The sequence below is a fragment of the Solanum verrucosum genome, unplaced genomic scaffold (genome assembly GCF_900185275.1).
Source record: "Solanum verrucosum unplaced genomic scaffold, falcon-dt-bn FXZP01000235.1, whole genome shotgun sequence".
Taxonomy (NCBI): domain Eukaryota; kingdom Viridiplantae; phylum Streptophyta; class Magnoliopsida; order Solanales; family Solanaceae; genus Solanum; species Solanum verrucosum.
In genome coordinates, this window is record NW_026019948.1 from 4,346,266 (window position 1) to 4,368,042 (window position 21,777).

The 21,777-nt window shown below is 34.9% G+C and overlaps 2 protein-coding genes across 4 annotated transcripts; both read left to right on the forward strand.

Annotated features, from left to right (window-relative positions):
- The first annotated feature begins 256 nt into the window (after positions 1–256).
- LOC125813577 (probable transmembrane GTPase FZO-like, chloroplastic) lies at positions 257–15,711 on the forward strand. Of its 3 annotated transcripts, none has more exons than XM_049493054.1 (11): positions 257–915; positions 1,705–2,261; positions 2,370–2,438; positions 2,816–3,007; positions 6,456–6,587; positions 11,280–11,366; positions 11,486–11,926; positions 12,022–12,186; positions 13,146–13,376; positions 14,422–14,537; positions 15,258–15,711. In XM_049493054.1, exons 1-11 carry the CDS (start codon positions 432–434, stop codon positions 15,538–15,540), a joined length of 2,757 nt encoding a protein of 918 aa, XP_049349011.1. In that variant the 5' UTR covers positions 257–431; the 3' UTR covers positions 15,541–15,711. The 3 variants fall into 3 exon arrangements, with proteins under 3 accessions (XP_049349011.1, XP_049349012.1, XP_049349013.1); XM_049493055.1 differs by lacking the exon at positions 15,258–15,711 and adding an exon at positions 14,648–14,960 and having other exon boundaries at positions 406–915; XM_049493056.1 differs by having other exon boundaries at positions 679–915; positions 1,727–2,261.
- A 3,312-nt stretch (positions 15,712–19,023) lies between these two features.
- LOC125813582 (protein FANTASTIC FOUR 3-like) lies at positions 19,024–19,942 on the forward strand. Its single transcript, XM_049493064.1, has one exon. It carries the CDS (start codon positions 19,057–19,059, stop codon positions 19,822–19,824), a length of 768 nt encoding a protein of 255 aa, XP_049349021.1. The 5' UTR covers positions 19,024–19,056; the 3' UTR covers positions 19,825–19,942.
- The last annotated feature ends 1,835 nt before the right edge of the window (positions 19,943–21,777 follow it).

Here is a 21,777-nt window from a genome sequence, read left to right on the forward strand (position 1 = left end):
ATTTACTAAAATATTGACATATTGATATTTTTAATAATTATTTTAAAATGTAGATATTTTAAATAATTATGTGAGAAATTTTGACTAGTTTACTAATTTATTACTTAAGGTGATGAAGGACATAAATTAAAGTCAAGCAAAAAATAAAGAAATTCGTGCGAATGACCCGATTATTAACGAAGGAAAAATATACTAATAAATTTTGCACAGATTATTTTTGAATATTTATTTTTTAAGCAAAGAAGTTATTAGTTTTAGAATTCGCGCTTTACTTGAAGCTCCTCCATTGATTCATTCTGATTTCTGAGCACAGTACAATTAGATAAGATAAGGCCTCACCGTCATCCCTCCTTCTCTTCCACCGCCGTGGTCCGCCGTCACCTACGTCGGAAAATCCGCAGCATTCGTGCACGCGAAATTCATTCTTCTCTATGGTATCTCTACAAACTCTATACTCTAGCGTTCGCTCTCCACCGTGCCCTCTCTTTACCCACCCTAGGCGCCGCCAGTGTTTCCACTTCCGGAGTCGCCGCCACTGCGCGAATAGCTCCGTGTACTCCCCTGTGGATAATGTCAAGCTCGTGATTAACAATCTAAACCGACCCGAGCAAACTCCTAGAACTCTTTTCCCTGGTGGATTTAAGAGGCCGGAGATCAAAGTGCCGGGTTTAGTGCTAAAGCTAAGCTGCGAAGATGTATTGAGAGATGAAACAGTTGTCAATGAGATAGACCAGGCGATTTCGGGTCGGGTTGATGTTGTGGTGCTCAGTGGCGGTGGAGCAAGCGGCGGGAAGTTGTACGAGGCTGCGTGTTTGTTGAAGTCTGTAATTAAAGGCAGGGCTTACTTGTTGATCGATGGACGTGTTGATATTGCTGCCGCGGTTAATGCCAGCGGTGTTTTGCTCTCTGATCAAGGTTGTGTTGTGTTACATTGTACCTACCGTTTTGTATTTCGTACTTCACCTTACACAGTGAGTTTGTGCTATAATGTTCCATATAAATATTGTTGAAAATGAAAAACTACCTTGCCATACTTTTGATGTCGGCCTCAATTTATCGCCAATATAGCTGAATCCTACTAGTTTGGGATTGAGGAGTAGGTCATTGGTTGATACCTATAGGCTTTTATCCTAGTATCTTTTGCTACATAATGTTGTGATCTTTAATAAATACGACATGAGCTGGATGACCATTTATCTAATATTCTAGAGTGATTGTTTAATAGTTACTAGTACCAGTTGCTAGTAAATTTCTTATAAATTTTTAGCAACTAGTACTAGTGAAGTTTTACTTGCAAAATGAAAAATGTTACTAGTTGCAGTAGAATTATTCATGATGGGACAGTCGAATGAAGCTGGTTTCTACAGATCAACCCAAGCAATGAGAAATTATTTACTTGTAACACATTGATTATTACATACTCATTGAAAGAAATGTTGCTCATTACTATCTACAATGGTTCAATCTGAAACTTAATGTGTCTGAATAATAGTTCAAACTTCGTGAACAATGGTGAGAATTCCTAACCAAATTGCAGTTAGCCATCACTAGCACTCAGTTTTAGGTTCATTCATTTGGCTTCGCTGGAATGCAAATGTTAACAAGATCTGTAATTGATCTTCTAGATGCATGATGTGCTGTCTAAATTAAGTAGCTGCCTGCATTAGTCATTGCTTGTGGATAACCTATTCTCCTTTCTAACAGATCTTCCTGCTATCGTGGCCAGAAACACAATGATGGATTCAAAATCGGAAGAGTTAGTGGTTCTTCCTTTGGTAGCAAGAATTGTACAAACACCTGCCGCTGCAGTGGATGCCTCGAACTCTGAAGGAGCCGATTTTCTTATATATGAAGTCGGTGTCAATAGAGAACCTGAGGAGCTGGTGAGCTCTGTATTTGAGCATGTGAAAATTCCTGTTTTTGTCATGATTGGTTCTCTTGGGGATCGAAAGTTGTTCAATGAAGCATCAAATTTACTTGAATCAGGAGCTAGTGGATTAGTTGTTTCGATGGAAGATTTGAGGTCTGTGAGTGATGATGATTTTGGCAAACTGTTTTACAGCGCATATGCTTTGAAGAAGAAAATGGAGGAAAACTCTCAAAGTAACAGCCGGCTTAATTCGGACTTGGGAAATGGCTTTCCTGGTAGGAAGGGGGTGGCTGGTTTTATAGACTTACGAGATAGAGAACAACAATTGCTGGAAAAAGAGAGACTGGTCTTGCTCGATACCATAAATGTTATTGAGAAAGCTGCTCCAATGGTGATCTTGTTTTGTCAAAATTTAGCTGCTGAATTGTGGTACAGATAATAATTCATCTGTCAGCAGTTTGCTTGTTTAGACTAACCTGGGATATTACTGAAATGGCAGATGGAGGAAATCTCACTTCTCAAAGATGCTGTTTCTCAACTTGATGAACCATTCTTACTGGTTATAGTGGTAATTGAGCGCTGAACTTCAGCAAATTCTGGTTCCAGGGATATGCATGGGTATTAGCTCTGAATTTCAAATGAGTATTTCCTTCTCTGGTCCAATCTAAATTTTAAGCAATGCATAAAACTAAAATATTATAGACCTGAAGTTGCTGTTTATGCATGTTTCTTGTTATTTCTTTGGCTCTCTACTTCTCTATTTTTGGGTTCTGGCATTTGTGACCTTTTCTCTCTGTCTCTGTCTCCGTCTCTGCCTCTTTCTCTTCCTCCATATTACTGTGTTTTCAAGACCACATATAGTACCTCATTCAGCATAATCATTATTATTACTGTTTCTTCATCCTCTTTGTTTTCCTTTCTGAATGCAATTTCTTGATAAACTAGGGAGAATTCAATTCTGGAAAATCTACTTTCATCAATGCTCTTCTTGGGAAAAAGTACTTGAAAGATGGGGTTGTTCCTACAACCAATGAGATAACCTTTTTGCGCTATTCGGATGTTGATGAGTCACAGCGTTGTGAAAGGCACCCAGATGGTCAATATGTTTGCTACTTGCCGGCTCCAGTTCTTGAAGAGGTGAGTTGTCTTGTCTGAACGTTAAGATGACTTCCAATTTTACATTTTATCAATGAATTTAATTAGAAATCTAGTTCACGTGGGAAAATTGTATGTGCAAGTAAATATGTCGATGCTATCTTCTACATATCGGGGGGACTTCATTTGACTTACCATTTTGTGTTCCTCACTTATTGACTATGTGTAGTTGCCTGATTTGAGACACATTTTATAGTTATACATCATTATGTTGGTTTGTTATGCGGTTGTTAACCTTAGTAAATCATTAATGACGCTGTTATATGCAAATGTTTGTTCAAGTTTTATAATTTATGGCACATATGATTTTCACACCAGTTGTTACTAGTTTCAGTTTCAAAGAGTTATTGCACATTTGCATTTGATCCCAATGGTTTTCGGCACATATTTTGCTGGATTTTTTTATGCTAGATGGTAGGTGCTTCCTAAACTGTGCATTTTTATAATTGTACACTATATTTATTATTTTGCAACTGATATGGGTTAATTGTGTTCTACATTAAGTGAGCGTTTGGACATGAAAATTGTGAAATTTGGGAAAAAGTAGTACTCCCTTTGTCCCAATTTATATGACTTACTTTCCTTTTTAGGTAGTCCCAAAAAGAATGTCACACTTTTATATTAAGTAACTAGTAAAAAACCCGCGCCTCACGTGAGAATTTAATATCACGGAATTTATAAAATAATACTTAAAACCTATCAGTCATTAAAACTAAAACACTATATTATCTTACATACAAGATTATGTAGTAACGAACATTAATAATTTTATAATTTATCCTATTGCTTCCAGGAAGTGTTACTATTTGATATTTTTGGGGAATCAAATGAACATCAACCTGAGATATTAAATTTTGTAATAAATAAATAATCGTTGGTGATTTTAAAAGGCTGAAAAAAGTGAACAAATATTCTAATTTTAACGTGTAGAAAGTTCAGCCCTGCCTTTTGCTTTACATATATCATTTTAAAGTTCTCCATTTAAATGTATCATAAGAAATTATTAAAATGGAAAATTAAAGGAAGAATGTATCATATTGGACAGTAATTCAACTAATTATATATACTTGAGATGGAAAAATATTACACAAAACTATTCAGTTTATTTGGACGCTTTTTAAAAATCAACGTACCAGTGTGATGAAGTTCAATTTCAAACTACACTTCTATTTCAATCGCAGTGTCGAGAAACACATCTATTACTTCAAGAAATTGTATTTAAAACTTGCAGTAAACTTGACAATCTATCCATGAGCAATTAATTCATTGTGTAGTTATCTATGTTTTTGGGATTAAAAGTGGCTCCAGTGTAGTCATATTCTTCTATAGGTCATCCGACACACCATCCTTGAAGCCATGTCAAAAGTTAATTAATTCTTGTCTTCTTTTCCTGGTTCACTTTGCACATCAAGGTACGGTCAGATTTTTAAGGTCTTTATGTCCTTACAATGGCATACTAAATTTGGATTTTGTCTTCAAGAGATGGTAGTATATATCTTTAAGGGATTTTTTTATTGTACCTTCAACAATTGCAGTAGAGAAAACTTGCGTGAAAATACTCAATTAACGTGTGTTATTTAATCTATACTAACAAATACTTATAACAATAACTTTGCAGAAACATAAACAACAAAGTTTAGAACATGTACTCAAAAATAACAATTAATAACATAAGCATAAATTAATGACCGTAAAAGACATACCAACGTCTCTAACAATAGAATGAAACAGAAAGGAAAAAATCGAGCCCACTGAATGCACTGTGTCCCCTTAAGGAAATTATTCCCCTCTAGTACCCGAGGTTTAAAGGAATAAATCATCTCAGGATAGAACGATTCTATTCACTAGTGTATTGCACAAAAACACTTGTGTCAGTCAGCCACTCAACAAGAGCAAATACACGAATATTTAATTGTGTAGAAGAAGTTCAAAATTTCGTTGTTTTAAAATGAGAGAAAATCTTCTATTTATAGACAACAAAGGGTATTGTAACAAATGCTTATTGTGCCTTATTGGAAAGGTCATAACTCTTTGGAAAAGTTACAACCCTTCGGAAAGGTCACAAAATTTCATAGAAGTCACAACTTTTCATTAAAGTCACAACTCTTCATAAAAGTCACAACTTTTCATAAAAATTGCAACTGTTCATGAAAGTCGCAACTCTTCATATTTCATTCAAAGCTCTAATAAATGACATTGACCTTCAATCTTTATTGTACCACCCCTAGACAAAAAAATAATTTAACTCAAATCACCAAAGGTGAAGTAAGATTACCGAAAAACGGTAAACTAATGCATGCAACAATGCAAGTATACATAGGATTAAAGGAGAAGCATTCACAATTCCAAAATTAAAAGAAAATTCTCAAGGTATAACTGTTATATATTCATCTGAGCCAGCTAACTCACATAGTTTGACCCAATACTTCATTCTGGTACCCGTTTGTTAGACTTAAGTGTGGCCTGGTATTCCTATCTGGCGATTAGTTGCTTAAGTAAGTTCAAAGGAGGGCTGATATTTATACATATGGAAGATTTGATGGAGGCTTAATTTGTAAGATGGTGGTGACGGCTGTGAAGGTTTCTGAGAGGAGGAGAAGACTAGTTTTGGAAATAAATAAATTAAAAGGGAATCATGGTTTGGGGTGGCGCCACGTAGGCGAGCCTAAGGTTCTCTTTTATATTTATGTATGTGTATATATATATATATATGTATGATATATGATAATTTAACTTTAAAATGCACATTTTATCCTTAATGAAATGGTTTATAGCCACACAGATATCTATCACTTATTTTAGACCAAAAGTTTCAAAAATCTTTCTTTCTTTCTTAAACTTCGTGCCAAGTCAAACTAACTCATATATAATGGGATGGAGGGAGTATTTTCAAGTTGAAAATGGTATTTGAAAATTGGAGTTGTGTTTGGACCTAAATACAAATTGGAGTTGTTTTTGAATTTTTATGAGTGATTTGGAGTGAAAACAGCCTTTTGGAGTTTTTCGAATTCCGGAAAATTAAGTTGAATTCTGGAAAACTGTAACACTTCTATGTCCAAAGTTCCAAACAGTTTTCCAGAATAAAATTCTGGAAAAAAGTGAAAATTATCCATGGACAAATGGGCACTAAACTTTAGATTTGGACTTCAAATGGACTGGAGCAACTCTTCACATGCCTGTGTGGTCTCAGATTCTAAAGATGTATGGTGTATAAAACTCACGAAGGTGGTTATAATCGGTAGTCTGAAGGAGACATTTCAGATGTTACAATTCGGTAGAGTTTTCTTTCATAGAAAGTCAAATTTTCTGCTTTTGTATTGCCTAATCTAATATTGATTGTCTCTCTATGATATTAGCCTCCTTACAGCTTGATTTGAGTTCTTAATTTCCATGCCTGGCTCTCCAATCTTTTTGTTGTTTATTCTGGCAGATGATTATTGTTGATACTCCAGGAACGAATGTGATTCTTCAAAGGCAACAAAGGCTGACAGAGGAATTTGTGCCTCGTGCAGATCTGCTTCTGTTTCTCATGTCTGCTGATCGACCATTAACTGAAAGTGAGGTATGGTTTTGTCACTTGTATGAGTACCACTTCAGTATTTTTAAGGTTACAGAATCTAGGACCTTGTTTGTGGCTTGCTTGTGTTGCCCCTCAAGAGTGAGGACTTTGGGTTTCTGGAGATTAAGGTAGGATTGCATCTGCTTTCAACTTTTCGTAGCAAGAGTATCACAATTTTGTTCACTTGTCTCAAACAATCAAGAAATACAAGTAAAATTTTACCATTGCATTACTCCCTCTGTCCCAAGAATGATATCTTTCTATATTTAGAAACAATATTATCTTATTTATAGCCATACAAATATTTATGACTTGTTTTAGACCACAAGTTTCAAAAATCTTTTTTCCTTTCTTAAACGCCATACCTGGTGAAACAACATCACATAAAATGGGATGGAGGGAGTACTCCATAGGGTTATGCATTTAAGTAACTTACCAAAAGGAAATCTTGTTTTTTACTACATGCATATTGCTTTTTGTTCACTATGGCTCAAAGAGAACCTTTTCCTCTCAGTCGATTCTGACAAACTAGGTTTAAGTGTCATAGTTGTGGGATGGTGGAAAGAGCACCTCCAATTGGGAATGAGCGAGAAAAGCTATTTTATTGTGGTAGCACTGGCCAGCCACCTTTAAGCAACCTTTACATTTCATGCTCAAGTGTTGTAGCTAGATTGGATTTGGTATAACATTTGCCCGTTTATTGGAAGAGCTGTGGTGCTTAAGGAAACTAAGGACTGGTCTTCTGGAAATCTTTTAGTTGTCACCGGAGCTTCATTAGCGACATCTATACCTTCCGTCCCCAAGAAATCTCAGACTTGTTATCTCAATCTACAGTTCAGATGTGATTCGGTGCTGTAGTATTCTTAAGGATTTATAAAACCTCTGTTGCAATTTAATTCTTGCCACCTGCTTTATATAATGACAGTAAAAGACAATGTGATATTCTCCATGCTGCTTTGCTTTTAGCATTTGCTATTTACTGAATTTATAGTGAATACTGACCATTAGGATCCGTTAGTTGCAGACGTTTAAGTGCTAATGCCGACCAATTTCATATTTGTGTCGGTCCATAATTGTATCAGACACTCGTGTATTTATGTGCATTCTCTGGAAATTCTATGCTCCAGTTACACTATGGAAGCACTGACTGGACCTTACTGTTAAGGAAACCATAAAGCAGAAAAGTGTTACTCCTATTACTGAAGCAAAATGATTTCTCGGTAGTCTGTCTAGTTCTTTGAGGGATCATCTGGAAGCTCTGCTTTGACTTGTGACTAAATTTGTATGTGTTAGAAAATAATGATTGTGTAATACTCTATTTTGTCCAAACAGAAAGTCTTTCATACGCTTTGACCATCACTTCTTTTTGATCAAGTAATAAAATTATAATATTAAGAAGGGGCAAGAAACAAGGGCCCGTATAAAAGAAGTATACCAAAAAGTAGAAAACCTCACAAAAAGAAATGGTTTTTCTATGAAAGACATCCAATCCTGTACACATATAGAAACTTTGTGGGTGCTCCAAAAAGAAATAAGTGGTCGTTTGGTTTGGTGAACTAGATGAAATAATCCTTTTATTCAAATTGGAGTTTTTCTAATAAGCAAGAAGCTGATGGCTTTGAGAATGCAAAGCCAAGGTTATAGCTGGAAACAACTTCTTATCCATGTTAAACTCAAAGACACATTTCAGATTATACAAGTAATATTCCATTTTTAAAACAATAACCAAACATTCAAATAAAAATGCATATATACACCAAATAATACATGGACTATTAAATCCCAGTATTATAATCCGCAATCTATGTTGCTCAGAATCTTCAAATATACCTCCAAGTGCATGTTGAATCTTCCAAAAGTAGTGCATTTTCGGAGGATTTGCCACGGGTACAACATTATTTTTGTAGAATTCGAGCAACATAGCCTGCACAACTTTATTCCGTAACTGAATGAGCCTAAGGATTAGAGGCTATTCCTCAAATGTACAAAATCCTTCTCTACTCCATCAAAAGCTCTCTTATTTCTCTCTTCATATGGTCCACAAAGTGCTAGAGGAGAAACATTTCATGCGCTGCTTCTTCCTATCCGTCTTCTAAAAGTCCAACTAAACACCAACTAACACAAGTAATCTTCCTCTTTCTCTTCCTCAAGTTCTTTGCCTTCAAGTTCAACCCCTTCGCAACTAGCCAAGCAAAAAAAAACACTTGTTCCTTGATACGCTAGGGATCTGTACTGAAATATGTAGAAAAGCTGACACCTCCCTTATCAGAGGCTTCCTATAATAGGACTTAATAGAAAAATGTCGTTATTCCTGTCCCCCATCTCCATACATGGTTATCCAGCGTAGTGCTTTGGTTGTGAGGCAATTCCAGCAAACTTTGGAACTCTTTTTTTTTTTGGAATTGGACCAAACTTTGAAACTCTTTGTGCTCCAATCTTGCAAAGTCCTCCTAAACCTCAAATTCCAATGCTCTTCTCCACCTTGCAGACTCCATAGTTGTTGGACTGACATCTCTTTTTGGCATGAGATTCTTACATGTTTGGAAGTGTCATCTGAAAATGTTGTTCCCGTACCACATATGTCTCCATTCCTCACCCTGAATGATGTGTTCCCTATAGCTCCTTCCACCTCTTCAAAATATTTCTCCATTGCGCACTACCATAGGGAAGTGAAACACTCTTAGTCCTCCACCACCTTCCAAAACAGCTTGCTTCTTCGTTATCACTCCTCTCCAAAGAGCATTTACACCTACCTGAAATCTCCATGCCATAGAAAAGCCCGCTGAAGTTTATGCAACTTCTCTGTAACACTGCCGTGAGCGTGTAGCAAAAACCTGAAATATGTGGGGATACTCGATAGTAGGCTCTTGATTAACACTTCCTCTTTCCCTTTTGATAAGTACCTCTATCACTGGATTCCAAGCTGATTGGTTTTTATTAGATGTTCCTAACGGTAAACCAAGATGAGTTGTAGGAAGAGCCCCAACTTTGCAATTTGCCAATTCAACACCTGTGCTAGGGCCTCAATATTCTCTACCTGCGCTTTTACTATCACAAAGTGACTAAACTTGAACTGGGACCTTTCTCCTTCATTAGGCATTACCTCTGGCATTATACTGATTTGAAGGGTTTTGCAAACTCACTTTGTCTTATAAACCATAATCTTGCCAAAGTCATCGTATACAACTCTTGAATATTTTTGCCAAAGTAAGGCAGCAAAAATACTATGATCAAAGATGCTCCTTTTGCTGTTACAACACCCATGTGTTAAGGAGGGGGTGGGTGATTTTTGAGCCTTTTAGGTGTTGAAGTAGCTTTGATGAGATTATTACTTCTAGAAGTTTAGTGGGCGTTTGACCACAAAAACAAAATAATAAATCACTTTATTTGGAATTTTTAAAGTTGGAGTTGGAGTTGTGTTTGACTTTACTTTTTGCAAAAAATATTTAGAATTTGAATGTATTTTTTCCAAATATGGTTTTTACCCCCAACGTCTAAGAACTAGCAAAATCACCCAACTCGATTAGTTTCCCTCAAACATACAATCAAATTTTCTCTAAAAGAGTAATATCTCAAAATAGATAGTCACATAATGTCATAGATTAAATCCCATATACGAGCTACTACGTACTACTATAGATATTTTTTACTTTATTTGGAATTTTTGAATTTGGAGTTGAAGATGCTGTTGTGTTTGGTTATAATTTTTGCAAATAATATTTGGTTGTTTGAATGCACTTTTTCTAAAAAACATGAAATATGATTTAAACATGAAATAGAATTAAAAAAAAAGAATTTAAATGGGGTTATTTTTATAAAAAGGAAAAAATTAGGGTAAATTTGAAAAAAGAAAAATATAGTGAAAGTGAATACAAGGTTTTGAGTGTTTCTCAAATTCCAAATACAATTTCAAGTTGTATTTGGAATTTTCATGGCCAACTGCTTTTTTTTTTTTTAAAAAAAAAAGTGAAAATTTTCCAGAAAAAAGTGAAAAATTCTCATGGCCAATGTTGTATTTTTTTTAGAATAACTGTGTGATAGTGTATTTTGTTATGAGCTTTTGCTTGTTTGGTAAGATTGTATAAAAAATTGAGACAATTTTAATAGTTTTTACAACTTTTTGCAAATCCTAACCGTCTAATTAATTAATTGACTAGTTACTTAATTGATGACAATCAATTTAGAACGTTCCCTTTTTGACAAAAGAGGGTTGTTTTAGTATTTTCATTCTTATCCATACAAGTTTGGCAGATCATTTTTGGTAAAGAAAACAAATAACATACCCCGTCATGATTCCTTAAAAATTAAATTCACATAAACAATATTAAGCAAAACATTTGCCCAATTTCCTTGATAATTTACAGGATTACATTTTATGGATGATCATCCAAGTTTTAGCTTGATCGAAAAAACTACGACTTTGATTTATTTTATTTCAGTTAGAAAATTAACTTTTTTAACGAAAAAGTAATTAGACTATAGTTATGTATAACAAAAATAATATTAGTCGGCAAAATACAAGCAGATAGCAACAATGTTTAAATTGTCATCTAGACCTACTTATTAATGTCTTGCCCCTTCTTATAGTTTAGAAAAAAGAGTTCAATTTCTTGTGATTTTCGGGATATCTAATGTCTTTCTTTTGGTCTTCTTTTGCCAAAAGTTAATCACAATAGCAATTCTGGTGCTCATCAGGTTAGTTTTCTGCGTTACACTCAGCAGTGGAGTAAGAAGGTCGTGTTTGTGCTGAACAAGTCTGACATATACAAGAATAACGGCGAGGTTGGTCATACACTTGCTGTTGTGATATTGTTGAGTGAGAATAATTTCTTACTATACACGGATATAAAAACTGGACCATTTTGATTGAAGTCATTTATTCTTATTTTTTCATGATATAGTTGGAGGAGGCCATTGCATTTATCAAAGAAAATACACGGAAATTGCTGAATACAGAATCCGTAACACTGTATCCAGTATCTGCACGGCTCGCTCTTGAATCAAAGCTTTCTACTTTTGATGGTGCCCTTAGTCAAAACAATGGGAGTTCAAATAATGATTCTCACTGGAAAACCAAGAGCTTCTATGAGCTTGAGAAGTACTTGTCTAGCTTTTTGGATTCATCCACAAGTACTGGAATTGAGAGAATGAAGCTGAAGCTTGAAACTCCAATTGCCATTGCAGAACAACTACTTTTAGCTTGTCAAGGACTTGTGAGACAAGAATGTCAGCAAGCCAAACAAGACTTGCTGTTTGTTGAGGATCTTGTCAACAGCGTAGAAGAGTGCACAAAGAAGCTGGAAGTTGATAGCATATTGTGGAAGAGGCAGGTTCTATCTCTGGTATGGGGTTGATATCATTGTGACTAATATCAATCCTCATGTTTTTCACTAACCTATGGCATGTGTCCTTATAGACTTTGTGCACTAACATGCAGATAAACTCTGCTCAAGCACGTGTTGTCCGGCTTGTAGAATCAACGTTACAACTGTCAAATGTTGATCTTGTCGCTACATATGTATTCAGAGGAGAAAACTCTACTAAAAAGCCAGCCACCATTAGTGTCCAAAATGACATAGGTCAAGCGGTTCTTGAAGGACAAGTGAGTGCATTATTCTCTGCTGTGACTGATCAGAGTTGAGCTCAGTTGTCCTCTTTTTTTCTTTCTTTTTTTATTAAGTTAATAGCTGTCCTCTTTTCTCCTTTGCTATCGGAAGTCAAAGTAGCACTGTTGTAGTTTGACTCGGTCATCCTCTCCAGCTATTAGCAAATTAGAAGTATGATTGAAATAGTTGATCATAGTTTGTTATTTTCCCTTCTGTTTCCACCATGTGAAAGTGGATATTTCCAATTTTGAATTATACTGGTTATTAAATGAAGATCTCTGAACCTAATTTGGAAAGATAACCTCCTATGACATTTGTTGTTATTGTATACATGCATGTGAAAAAATTACGTGCAGCAGGCATAACTACTGCAAACTTGCCTTCTGGATTTGAAGGCAAAGTGATCAACCCCTTTTATTCCACATGGATCAGATGTGGGTATATCAATAAATGCTCATAATATTATCTTGCTTCTAATTCATTTGGTAAGTTAGTTTACTGTCTTGTTCTCTCATCTAGCCTCTAGTTGGGTGGGGCATGGGATTTTTCTTTTGGTTGCTTCATTTCTTCTAGTGAAGATAACTCCTGTTGATTTCTCCTGGAATGAAGTATTCGATTCCAGGAAGTATTTGATTTAATTTAGGTGCATGAGTATGCTTTCTTTTTCACATCAGGAAATTTTAGGTAGGTTTCAATTTTCAAATTGGGCTCAACTCTTTGACTTGTATTTGATAGTGACCTTTTTGTGCCTAAGCCAGTGGTATGGACGCCTTTTGGTCTTCCTTTTCTTCCTTCTTCGATCTTCCTTCTACTTATAATAGTGTTATCCCAGTATCCTAGTACAGACGTTAATTTCATAGCCGAAGATATTTTGTTTGATTTCTGTAGCTTTGTCTTATGTGAATAAATTTCTATAGCTAATTTTATTCTCGGTGAAAATGATCTTTGATTGCAGAACCTTCTCGAGGAGTACACTAAGTGGTTACAGTCAAAGAGGGACCAGGAAGTACAATTCTATAAGCAGTCTTTCGCAAAAAGATGGACTTCATTGGTTAATCCGTCTGACCAAATTGAGTTAGGCACAACTGGTGTGCTGGATAGAAAATCTGAAGTTACCATAAGTGTCATAGAGGATTTCAGTGCTGCAGCTGCTTCCAAATTGCTCGAGAGAGATATTCGTGAAGTGGTACGTCTTTCTGCTAATGCTAATTAACTGAACTGGTTTGTGCTTTCTACTGGTGTCTGGACCCCGTTAAGTTACTGATTTTGACATGTTTAAAGTCAGTTATCACTTGCATGTTTATACTATATAGTATATCCTTTCTTTGCCTCATTACCCTCCCCCCTGCCCAAAATAAAATAAAATAAAAATAAAAAAGATAGTAAACCTCCCAACCCTTAACAACCTATTTTAATAACATCATGACCTCATTAGATAATTAGGTATGGTTGTGTGTTGTTGGGTAGTGACATCTTTCTAATATCATTTTCTGCCAAGATATGCTTCTTTTGGCTATACATTCTTTGTTTCTTCTTTCTAACAGTTGGAATCTTTTCCCTTTTGGGAGTGGGGAATCAGGTAAAATCGGTTGAAATATGTCATCTGTGGTAGTAGGTTTAGACAGAGGTAAGTGTGGAGTTTTTTTCTTTGAGAAGCCTCGTGGAGCTTTCTTCGTCTCTCTCACAGACAAGGGAGGGGGAGAATTGTGTTATTTTTTCTTAGTGTCAAATAAAGATGCCTTTTTTGCCTTTGCTCACACATTTCAATTTTTTCTCAAGTTCTATGCTTATCTTTGATTCTGGATTAGAATTTTCTATGAATAATAGCCAAAAATGTGGAGGTTTTTGTGTATCTGGAAGACCAAATCAGATGCTTTATTGGAAGTAGAGATCAGCACTAATAATATCCTATTGTTTTAAGCTCATCTGTCTAGTTTAATCCCCAATAAAACCACATTTCGCCGTTCTATTTCCAGTTAGGTGATAGCTTATATTTTTTTTCACATTTTTAGAGAGTTTGACCTCTTTTCAGGTCCTGTAAAGATTCGAGATAGTTAGGAGAGGAAATCAATCACAAAGTTCATCTTTTGCTTTCTAGGTCTTTTGCAAAGCCATTTGTGGGGTGTGCAATATGATGAGTAGAGGTGTCCATAATTTTGAAGGATACATATGTTATTTAAAATATGGCTAACGTAAAACAAATTTCTGAGGGTAGCTCATTCATTTTTCAGTTCTTGGGTACTTTTGGTGGTCTTGGAGCAGCTGGGTTATCAGCGTCGCTTCTGACATCTGTTCTTCAAACCACATTAGAAGATCTCCTTGCGCTTGGCCTTTGTTCTGCTGGCGGGTAATCCTCTTATTTTCAATTTAAATTTTCTAATATGTCTTTAATTTTCTCAAAGTGTTGCATCTTTAATCATTTATGAGGATTTCCAAAACTTTTTGCTGCTTGTATAGGTTGCGTAACATCCAATGCTTTTGGATGATGAATCAATTCATAATGTTAATAGTAGCTCTGATATGTATTCTGTTATTTGAGAGCTGATGTGATTTGTTGGGAACATAGATTACTATCCCATTGGAACATCCTAGGTTGTCTACTCAGAGCCTATTCAGTGCACTTGGTGGATTTACCTAACATTAAGTCAGTTAGAGCTTCTAGTTTTGTTTTAATATATTGTAATTGGTCGTTAACTGCTGGCTCATAGAGGTCAAAGATTCCTGTTTCCTGGCAATTCAATGTTCATAATGAGTGCACTAATTTAAGCAAGTTTTAATGTCATAATGTAGATCCTGATCTGAACATGTGTAATCCTGTTCCTTTTGTTCCAATTAAAAGTCTGTAATTTTTGTTGTCTTCTGTGTATAAGAGAGTGACTTTTGGATTGGGAATATCTATTTAAAGCTTAATTACTGTTATGTAACATTGTCAGTAATATTGTTTGCTCTTGAGTTTCTGCATGTCTGGAGAAATGTTACGAATTATCTTTTATTTGATAGGATTTTCCCCCCTATCTTCAGCAATTGTTTGTTTTGTATCATAATTAAAAAACTGTTCCTTTTATAGTTTATTGGCGGTCTCCAACTTCTCATCCCGGAGACAGCAAGTGGTAAATAAAGTAAAGAGGACTGCTGATGGCCTTGCACGTGAACTCGAAGAGGCTATGCAGAAGGATCTCTTGGAGACAACTAGAAATGTGGAGGACTTTGTAAAACTCATCGGTAAGCCATATCAAGTTAGAGCTCAAAACAGACTGGATGAACTTTTGGCGACTGCAGAAGAATTGACAATTATTGAGAAGAAACTGAAATCATTGCGAATTGATATCCAAAATCTCCATGTTTCATAACAGGTGGAGTCCCTTTACTCTTTTTCTTTTTTTTTGGAGCTAATAATTCTTTCACATAGGCTGTTGTAATATCTATATATAGTGTCCACACAATTTCATGTCAAGATTGTAATTATTAATGTATAAGCAATTTGATTAAACTGACAGAAATTATCTGGAATTGAATGACATTTCTGTTATAAGCATTTGATATCTGAAAGAATATTGGGGACCAATTAGTATAACATGTCATCAGGGATTTTTTTTTTTGGTTTGTGACAAAGGTTCACTTCAAATTGCTTAAGGTTGAAGTGGAGGGTGCTTACCACTTGAGCAACTTCTCTCTCGCTTAGTGGACTGAACTTTCATGACTATATTTGCTGGGTGTAGGGTCTTCATATCCTTTCTATGCCCGGTAGGAGCATAACATTTTTTCACTGTTATCTATCCTAAAATGGAACCTAACTATGCCTCTAAATGTGAGTGTGTCGTACAAGTAGGAACTTAATTTGGAACCAGTAGACACGCGTCCTACGTGATATTCTACGTATTGGTTATTGCTATTGTTTTTAACAATTTTTAATTTATGCTTGTCATAGAGATTTATTTGTAAATATCATATAGTGGTATACTTGTATAAATTCTTTTACATTGGACGTGCATCTATAGAATTTAAGTCCACTCAGAAAAGGCAAGAGAGGGAAAATCGTTGAGCATCGACAAGCGTCAGCCATGAACAGGTACCTTAATCTTAAAATTTAGACCTTTATAAAAGTGTTTTTAACTGTGTCTTATTTTAAGTTTTGTTTTAATTAAGATCTAAATGTGCATGCATATGTTGCTTGAGAGAGAAGGCTGGTCGACCAGTATGATTATAGGAACAAAATTTATCAATAAAACCAAAAACAATAAAGCCAGGAGATCAAAGGGAGGGATATTTGTAGCAAATTGATGCGTAATTTGGTTAAGGAGACATCTTCTTAACCAGCAGTACAAGGCTGTTTAGCTAAAGTGTATGAATAGAAAATAATGGAACAAATTTCTTAATTGCTTTTAGCTATTTTTGCCTTTCTCTGAGGAAGGGGTCAGCTTTTCCTTTTTGATAGGTTTATTAGCAGGAAAAAATAAGATTTTTTTGTTTTAATTTCTTGTTACTTTTGTTTCTTCCCATCTTTTTCTCTCTGAAGAAACACGTTCATTTATATCATTTGTTAAAAATTAACTCATCTATATCATTTTAGTAATCAACAATGACATAGATAAGTTTTTTTTTATCAAACATAAATGAACCAAATTTCTAACTAATGACATAAATGAGTTTTTTCTCAAAATTCGATGACGTATCTGAATCTTTTCATATTTACTTGAAGCCACGATTCTCGTCCTCATCATTGACTTATTAGCCACATCCTTTGGTGCTAAATGAATCAAAACAATCTTTTTCTTGAAGTGATGGTTTCTATACATTAATTAACTATGATGAGGTTAATGAAAAGATTGACCAATGTTGAGGTTACATTCTAAAGGCAAAGAAATGTTGGGACTCTTTACACCTCAAGATGCCACGTTTGGATTATTTAATAGGGGCTTGCTTAGGAAATTAGTGATAAATCAATTTACATTGTTTTTATGTAGCAAGTGCTAAGAGGACGTCATTTGGTCGGTGATTTAAACAAATGAAACCTTTTAGCCATGTGATGCTCTTAGTATATTGGACATATTATTCTTTTTAACAATCAAGTCACCTAAAAAGTTACCATTATAATTAATTATTTATAATAAGTGAATTTAGTTATCTAAAAAATAAAGCAAACAATCTAAAGTTTAAATAAAATAGGGGTCAATGTTTAAACTCATCTACATTGTGCTAGCGTTTGGCCATAGATTTCTAAATATTCTTGACAAATATTATTTGAGTGAAAATTTGGGTGAAATTTCACCATGTGTTTGGCCATAGTATTTGGGAAATATATTTCACTTTTTTAGAAAAATATGATTTATACCCATAAGTTTTAAAAACTATTAAAACTAACCATAAGTTTGTATTACAAGTCAATTGAATCTTCGTTGCAACAATAACAAATAGTGTTCATGACACTAGAGCAATGTGGTAGTTTAGAGTGAGTGCAACAAGCATCATTCCATACATCGTGAAGTAGACAAAACACACTTTGTTACCCTAAAAATTTCATCACTACTTTGGTGTTCACGTGAAAAATTATGTAATACGACACAAACAACTACTATAGAGGGTGTTTTTGTAAAAGATAAAAGTTTGGGGTAAAATTTCAATTTTCAAAAGATCTCAAATAATGAGATTTGGCCCAAATACTAGAAAAAACTAGTATTTGGGAATTTGGGATATTTGCCAAAAAAATTTGCCAAATAATAGCAAATTGTATGGACAAACACTATTTGCCAAATTTTCCCCCAAATATTATTTGGAAAATCTATGGCCAACTAAAAGACGTGAAAATTTAGATGAATGAATTTATAAAAAAAAGAATTTTAATGAATTAAAATCGATCCAAGCGCGGTGTAGGATGAAATTACAATTACTAGAGTTTAACCTTAATTCTAACTTGAGTTTTTTTTTTCCTGTTGAAGTTGCTTAAATGATTTACTTATAAGACTAATTTTGGGTTGGGTTGAAAAGCACAAGAGAAATGGGGGGGGGGGGGGGCGAGGGGGGCGGGGGGCGGGAGGCGTGTGAAAAAAGGCAATATATATCAAAAAAATATCAGAAGGAATCCTTTTTGTTGGTTTACTTTTGGATGGCAAAAGTGAACAACCCTCCAAAATCCACACGCTATTTAATTAATTCTTTCTAAAAGAAATTCTTAAAACTCACCAATCAAATTTTAGCTTAAGGAAAGAAAAAAGAAAATAACTTAGTCCATCTTCAAATTATTTGTAGCTTCCCACTTTTCTTTGTTCCTTTCCTCAATTTATTGTGTGGCAGAGTGAAAGCTAAATAATTCTAGTGGCACCAAAAGTTCAACTCCTCCTCCTTTGCAAATAGAGAACCCCTTCTATCAATAGCATAACAGGTTCAAAATATGAATAAATTAACAAACGAACAAATCGAAGGAGATTCAACATTTACTATATATACATAAAAACAATTCTAATCATATCTAAATAATGTAGTTTTTTTATTGAACGGATATAGATGAACACCTAGGCCCCAGCCATCCCCTCACCCACCCACCCCACCCAAAAAAAGAAAAAAAACCTCAAGTGGTTACTTTTTGGTCCTATAAATTCAACCTTACCCCTTTCACTTCTCTTTCATGTTCTATCCATTCTCTACCTTCCCCTTTTCTATCCTTGTTTTTCCCCTTTTTACCTTCAATTTGCCACCCTCTTAAGCATTATCACTTATGGTTAGGTACATTTTATAAACCAAACATGGCTCAATGAGTTAAAAATTAATTATCCTCATTTAAGCATATGGTTTTTTCAACACTCAAAAACTTCACATTTCAAGTTAAATATAAGTAGACCAAATCCTCTGTTTTTTCCTCTGTTCTAAACATGACCTCAACTTCCACACTATATCAAGGGCTACAATCTTGTCTAGAGCCCAAAATGGCACCTCCTAGATCAAAGTTCCCACAACCTATCACATTTCCACAAAAGTCTAAAATATGTCAACATGAAGATGAAATTGAACAAGAAAATGACAATGTTGGTGGCTGGAGCTTTATCCAAGCACTTGCAAATCCTTGTCAATACTCGAAAAAAAGCGATGAAGAGAGCAAAGTATATGTTCATCCTCTTGTGAAACTCTCTTCTCTCAACACAAATAGTTTGAATATGTGCACTGAAAGCTTAGGAAGCGAAACAGGCAGTGACATTAGTGAAAACATTGAGGAATTCTCTTCTTTATTGATGGAAAAAGAAACTAATTTTCACGGAGTTCAACGATCAAAATGTAGAGAATTCGCGAAAAAAATCAGAAGGGCAGCTAGTTATCCACCTCCACTAACTTCAATGAGTGGAAATGAAGGTGTACAAATTAGGCCTCATCGCGAAGGTGGTCGTTTATTATTAAAAGCAACATCAATCACTTCTTGGAACTCTAATTTTCGAGTTGAACGTGCTAATGGTAGGCTCAAGCTTTCGTTGTTAATACACGACGAATGTAGACATGGAGAAGAAGATGTAATAATCCAAAATGATGAAGAAAATGGCAGTAGTAAATTAGGAGAGTATTCAAGTAGACCAACAAGGTGCAAAGCACGTGGTAGTAGGAATAAAGGGATATCATGTTGGGAGCCATTTTGGGTGGCTATTTCCTAAAAGCTAGAAAAGTTTTCTTTTGGAGGTTTGGTAGTTGGATCACTTGTCTTTCTTCATCAATGTTGCTACTATTATGTTGTTCTTTTTTTCCTATTTGATTATGTAAACGTTAGTTATTATGGTTATTGGACATACTATCGCATCTACCAAACAACAAATTATACTACTCATCCGTCCTATTTTAACTGTCGTCTTACCTCACAAAAGTTTGTCCAAAATAATTGTTACTATAGTAATTCAAGACTAACGTTGACAATTATTCCCAACCGGCAACTATACCCTCAACATATTAAAAAAAGTAATGTACAATATTTAAGAGGAAAAGTTAGTCTACCTTTATATTTACTAAATAGGGTTGACTTAATTAGTACGTTATAAGCCTATCTTTGTTTTTTTTCTTAATAGATGTGAAAAAAGCTAAAATGATAGTTAAAATAGAACGGAGGGAGTATAATTTATATTTCAGTCCTCATTAACAAACTACCATATTGTGTGAGAAGTCGGATGGAGGGAGGAGGAGGATCTGCTGGGATTGATATTGAGACCTCTTAGAAATTTTTGTAACCTCCTAACTATTTCAAACATGGGAAGGTGGAAGAGGGCCCTTTTTGTTACTTGTTAATGGGGCGGAGCCCCATGCATGTCAGGGTGTCCAATTGGACATCTTTCGTTTTAAAAAAAAACTATATATACAAGTACAATGTACGAACTGATTAAATAACACATTTTGGACACCTTTGACACTATAGGTTGTTGTAGCCCAATGGTTTCAGACCCATTGGATGGGTTTTAGATGTCTTGAATGAGGTGTTCGAATCTCACTAGCAATAATTTTTTCTTCTCCTTTTTAAAAAGAGCTATTGTTATGCTATTTTCGTGAAATTTCTAGCTCCGCAACTGCTGATTATAACTCATAATGATCAAGATTGTACTAAGATGACTACATCATGAGTCATCACTTTAACATCACTGATTAATAATAATATCTGTGACTCAAATCACATGCATGTCCATTGATCCATATATTCCTTTTCACTATAATTTATAAGATCAAATTTGGGACAATATGCTTATAAAACACATATATATGTCTCATGCAAGTGGGCTTCTGAATTGTACGTAAGCCTTGTAACTGTCATTGCTCCGACCACATTGGACCTGCCATCATGATCAATGTCAATATATCACATGTCCCATGTGCCTTAAACATCCAAGTATATATTACTAGGGTTTTGATAAATTTTGGATGGTGGAGGCATGGTCGAGCTATTATATGCTCCAAAAAGTACAATTGAAATCCCTTCGTCTCAAAATTATACTATTTAATACAACGTTAGGAGGACAACACGTCAAAAGCTAACTATTAAAGTGGAAGAGCCCAAGACTATATAGGCCTCATATCAACTCCCCATTTAACCAATGCGGGACTGAAGTCTCGTTCCTTACAATAATATTAGGCATAATACATAAACATGTTCTTTAACTTGGCCTCAATTGACATTTATGCCCTCTCATTTTGGGTGTGCACAAGTAGATGCTTAAACATATAAAATTGAACAAATAGACAAATTTGTCCTACGTGTATTATGTCATGTCGGACACGTGTGTCTACTTGTTTAATTTTATACAAGTTTAAGTAATACTTGTGCACACCTAAAGTTGGAGGGCATAAATAATGTTAGCTAAAGCCAAGTTAAGAGGCATATCTATGTATAATATTATCACAACAAACCACCACACTCTGCATCCGTCATCCTGGACGGTTGTGCACTGGACACCGAAACCATTGATACAATTTTAAGAAAATTACACCCCAAAAACTAGCTATTAAATAGGGAGAGCCCAATAGTATATAAACCTCACATGAACTTCCCAATTAATCAATATGTGACTCGAATCTCATTCCTAACAATAATATCATAACATTACTATGCAAATGAGGTAAAACTATAT

Excerpts from the sequence above, each read along its gene's own strand:
- LOC125813577 (XM_049493054.1), top strand. The coding sequence starts at position 432 with ATGGTATCTCTACAAACTCTATACTCTAGCGTTCGCTCTCCACCGTGC. Across the intron at positions 6,588-11,279 it reads GACCATTAACTGAAAGTGAG|GTTAGTTTTCTGCGTTACAC; the intron begins GTATGGTTTTGT and ends GGTGCTCATCAG. Across the intron at positions 12,187-13,145 it reads AAGCGGTTCTTGAAGGACAA|AACCTTCTCGAGGAGTACAC; the intron begins GTGAGTGCATTA and ends CTTTGATTGCAG.
- LOC125813582 (XM_049493064.1), top strand. The coding sequence starts at position 19,057 with ATGACCTCAACTTCCACACTATATCAAGGGCTACAATCTTGTCTAGAG.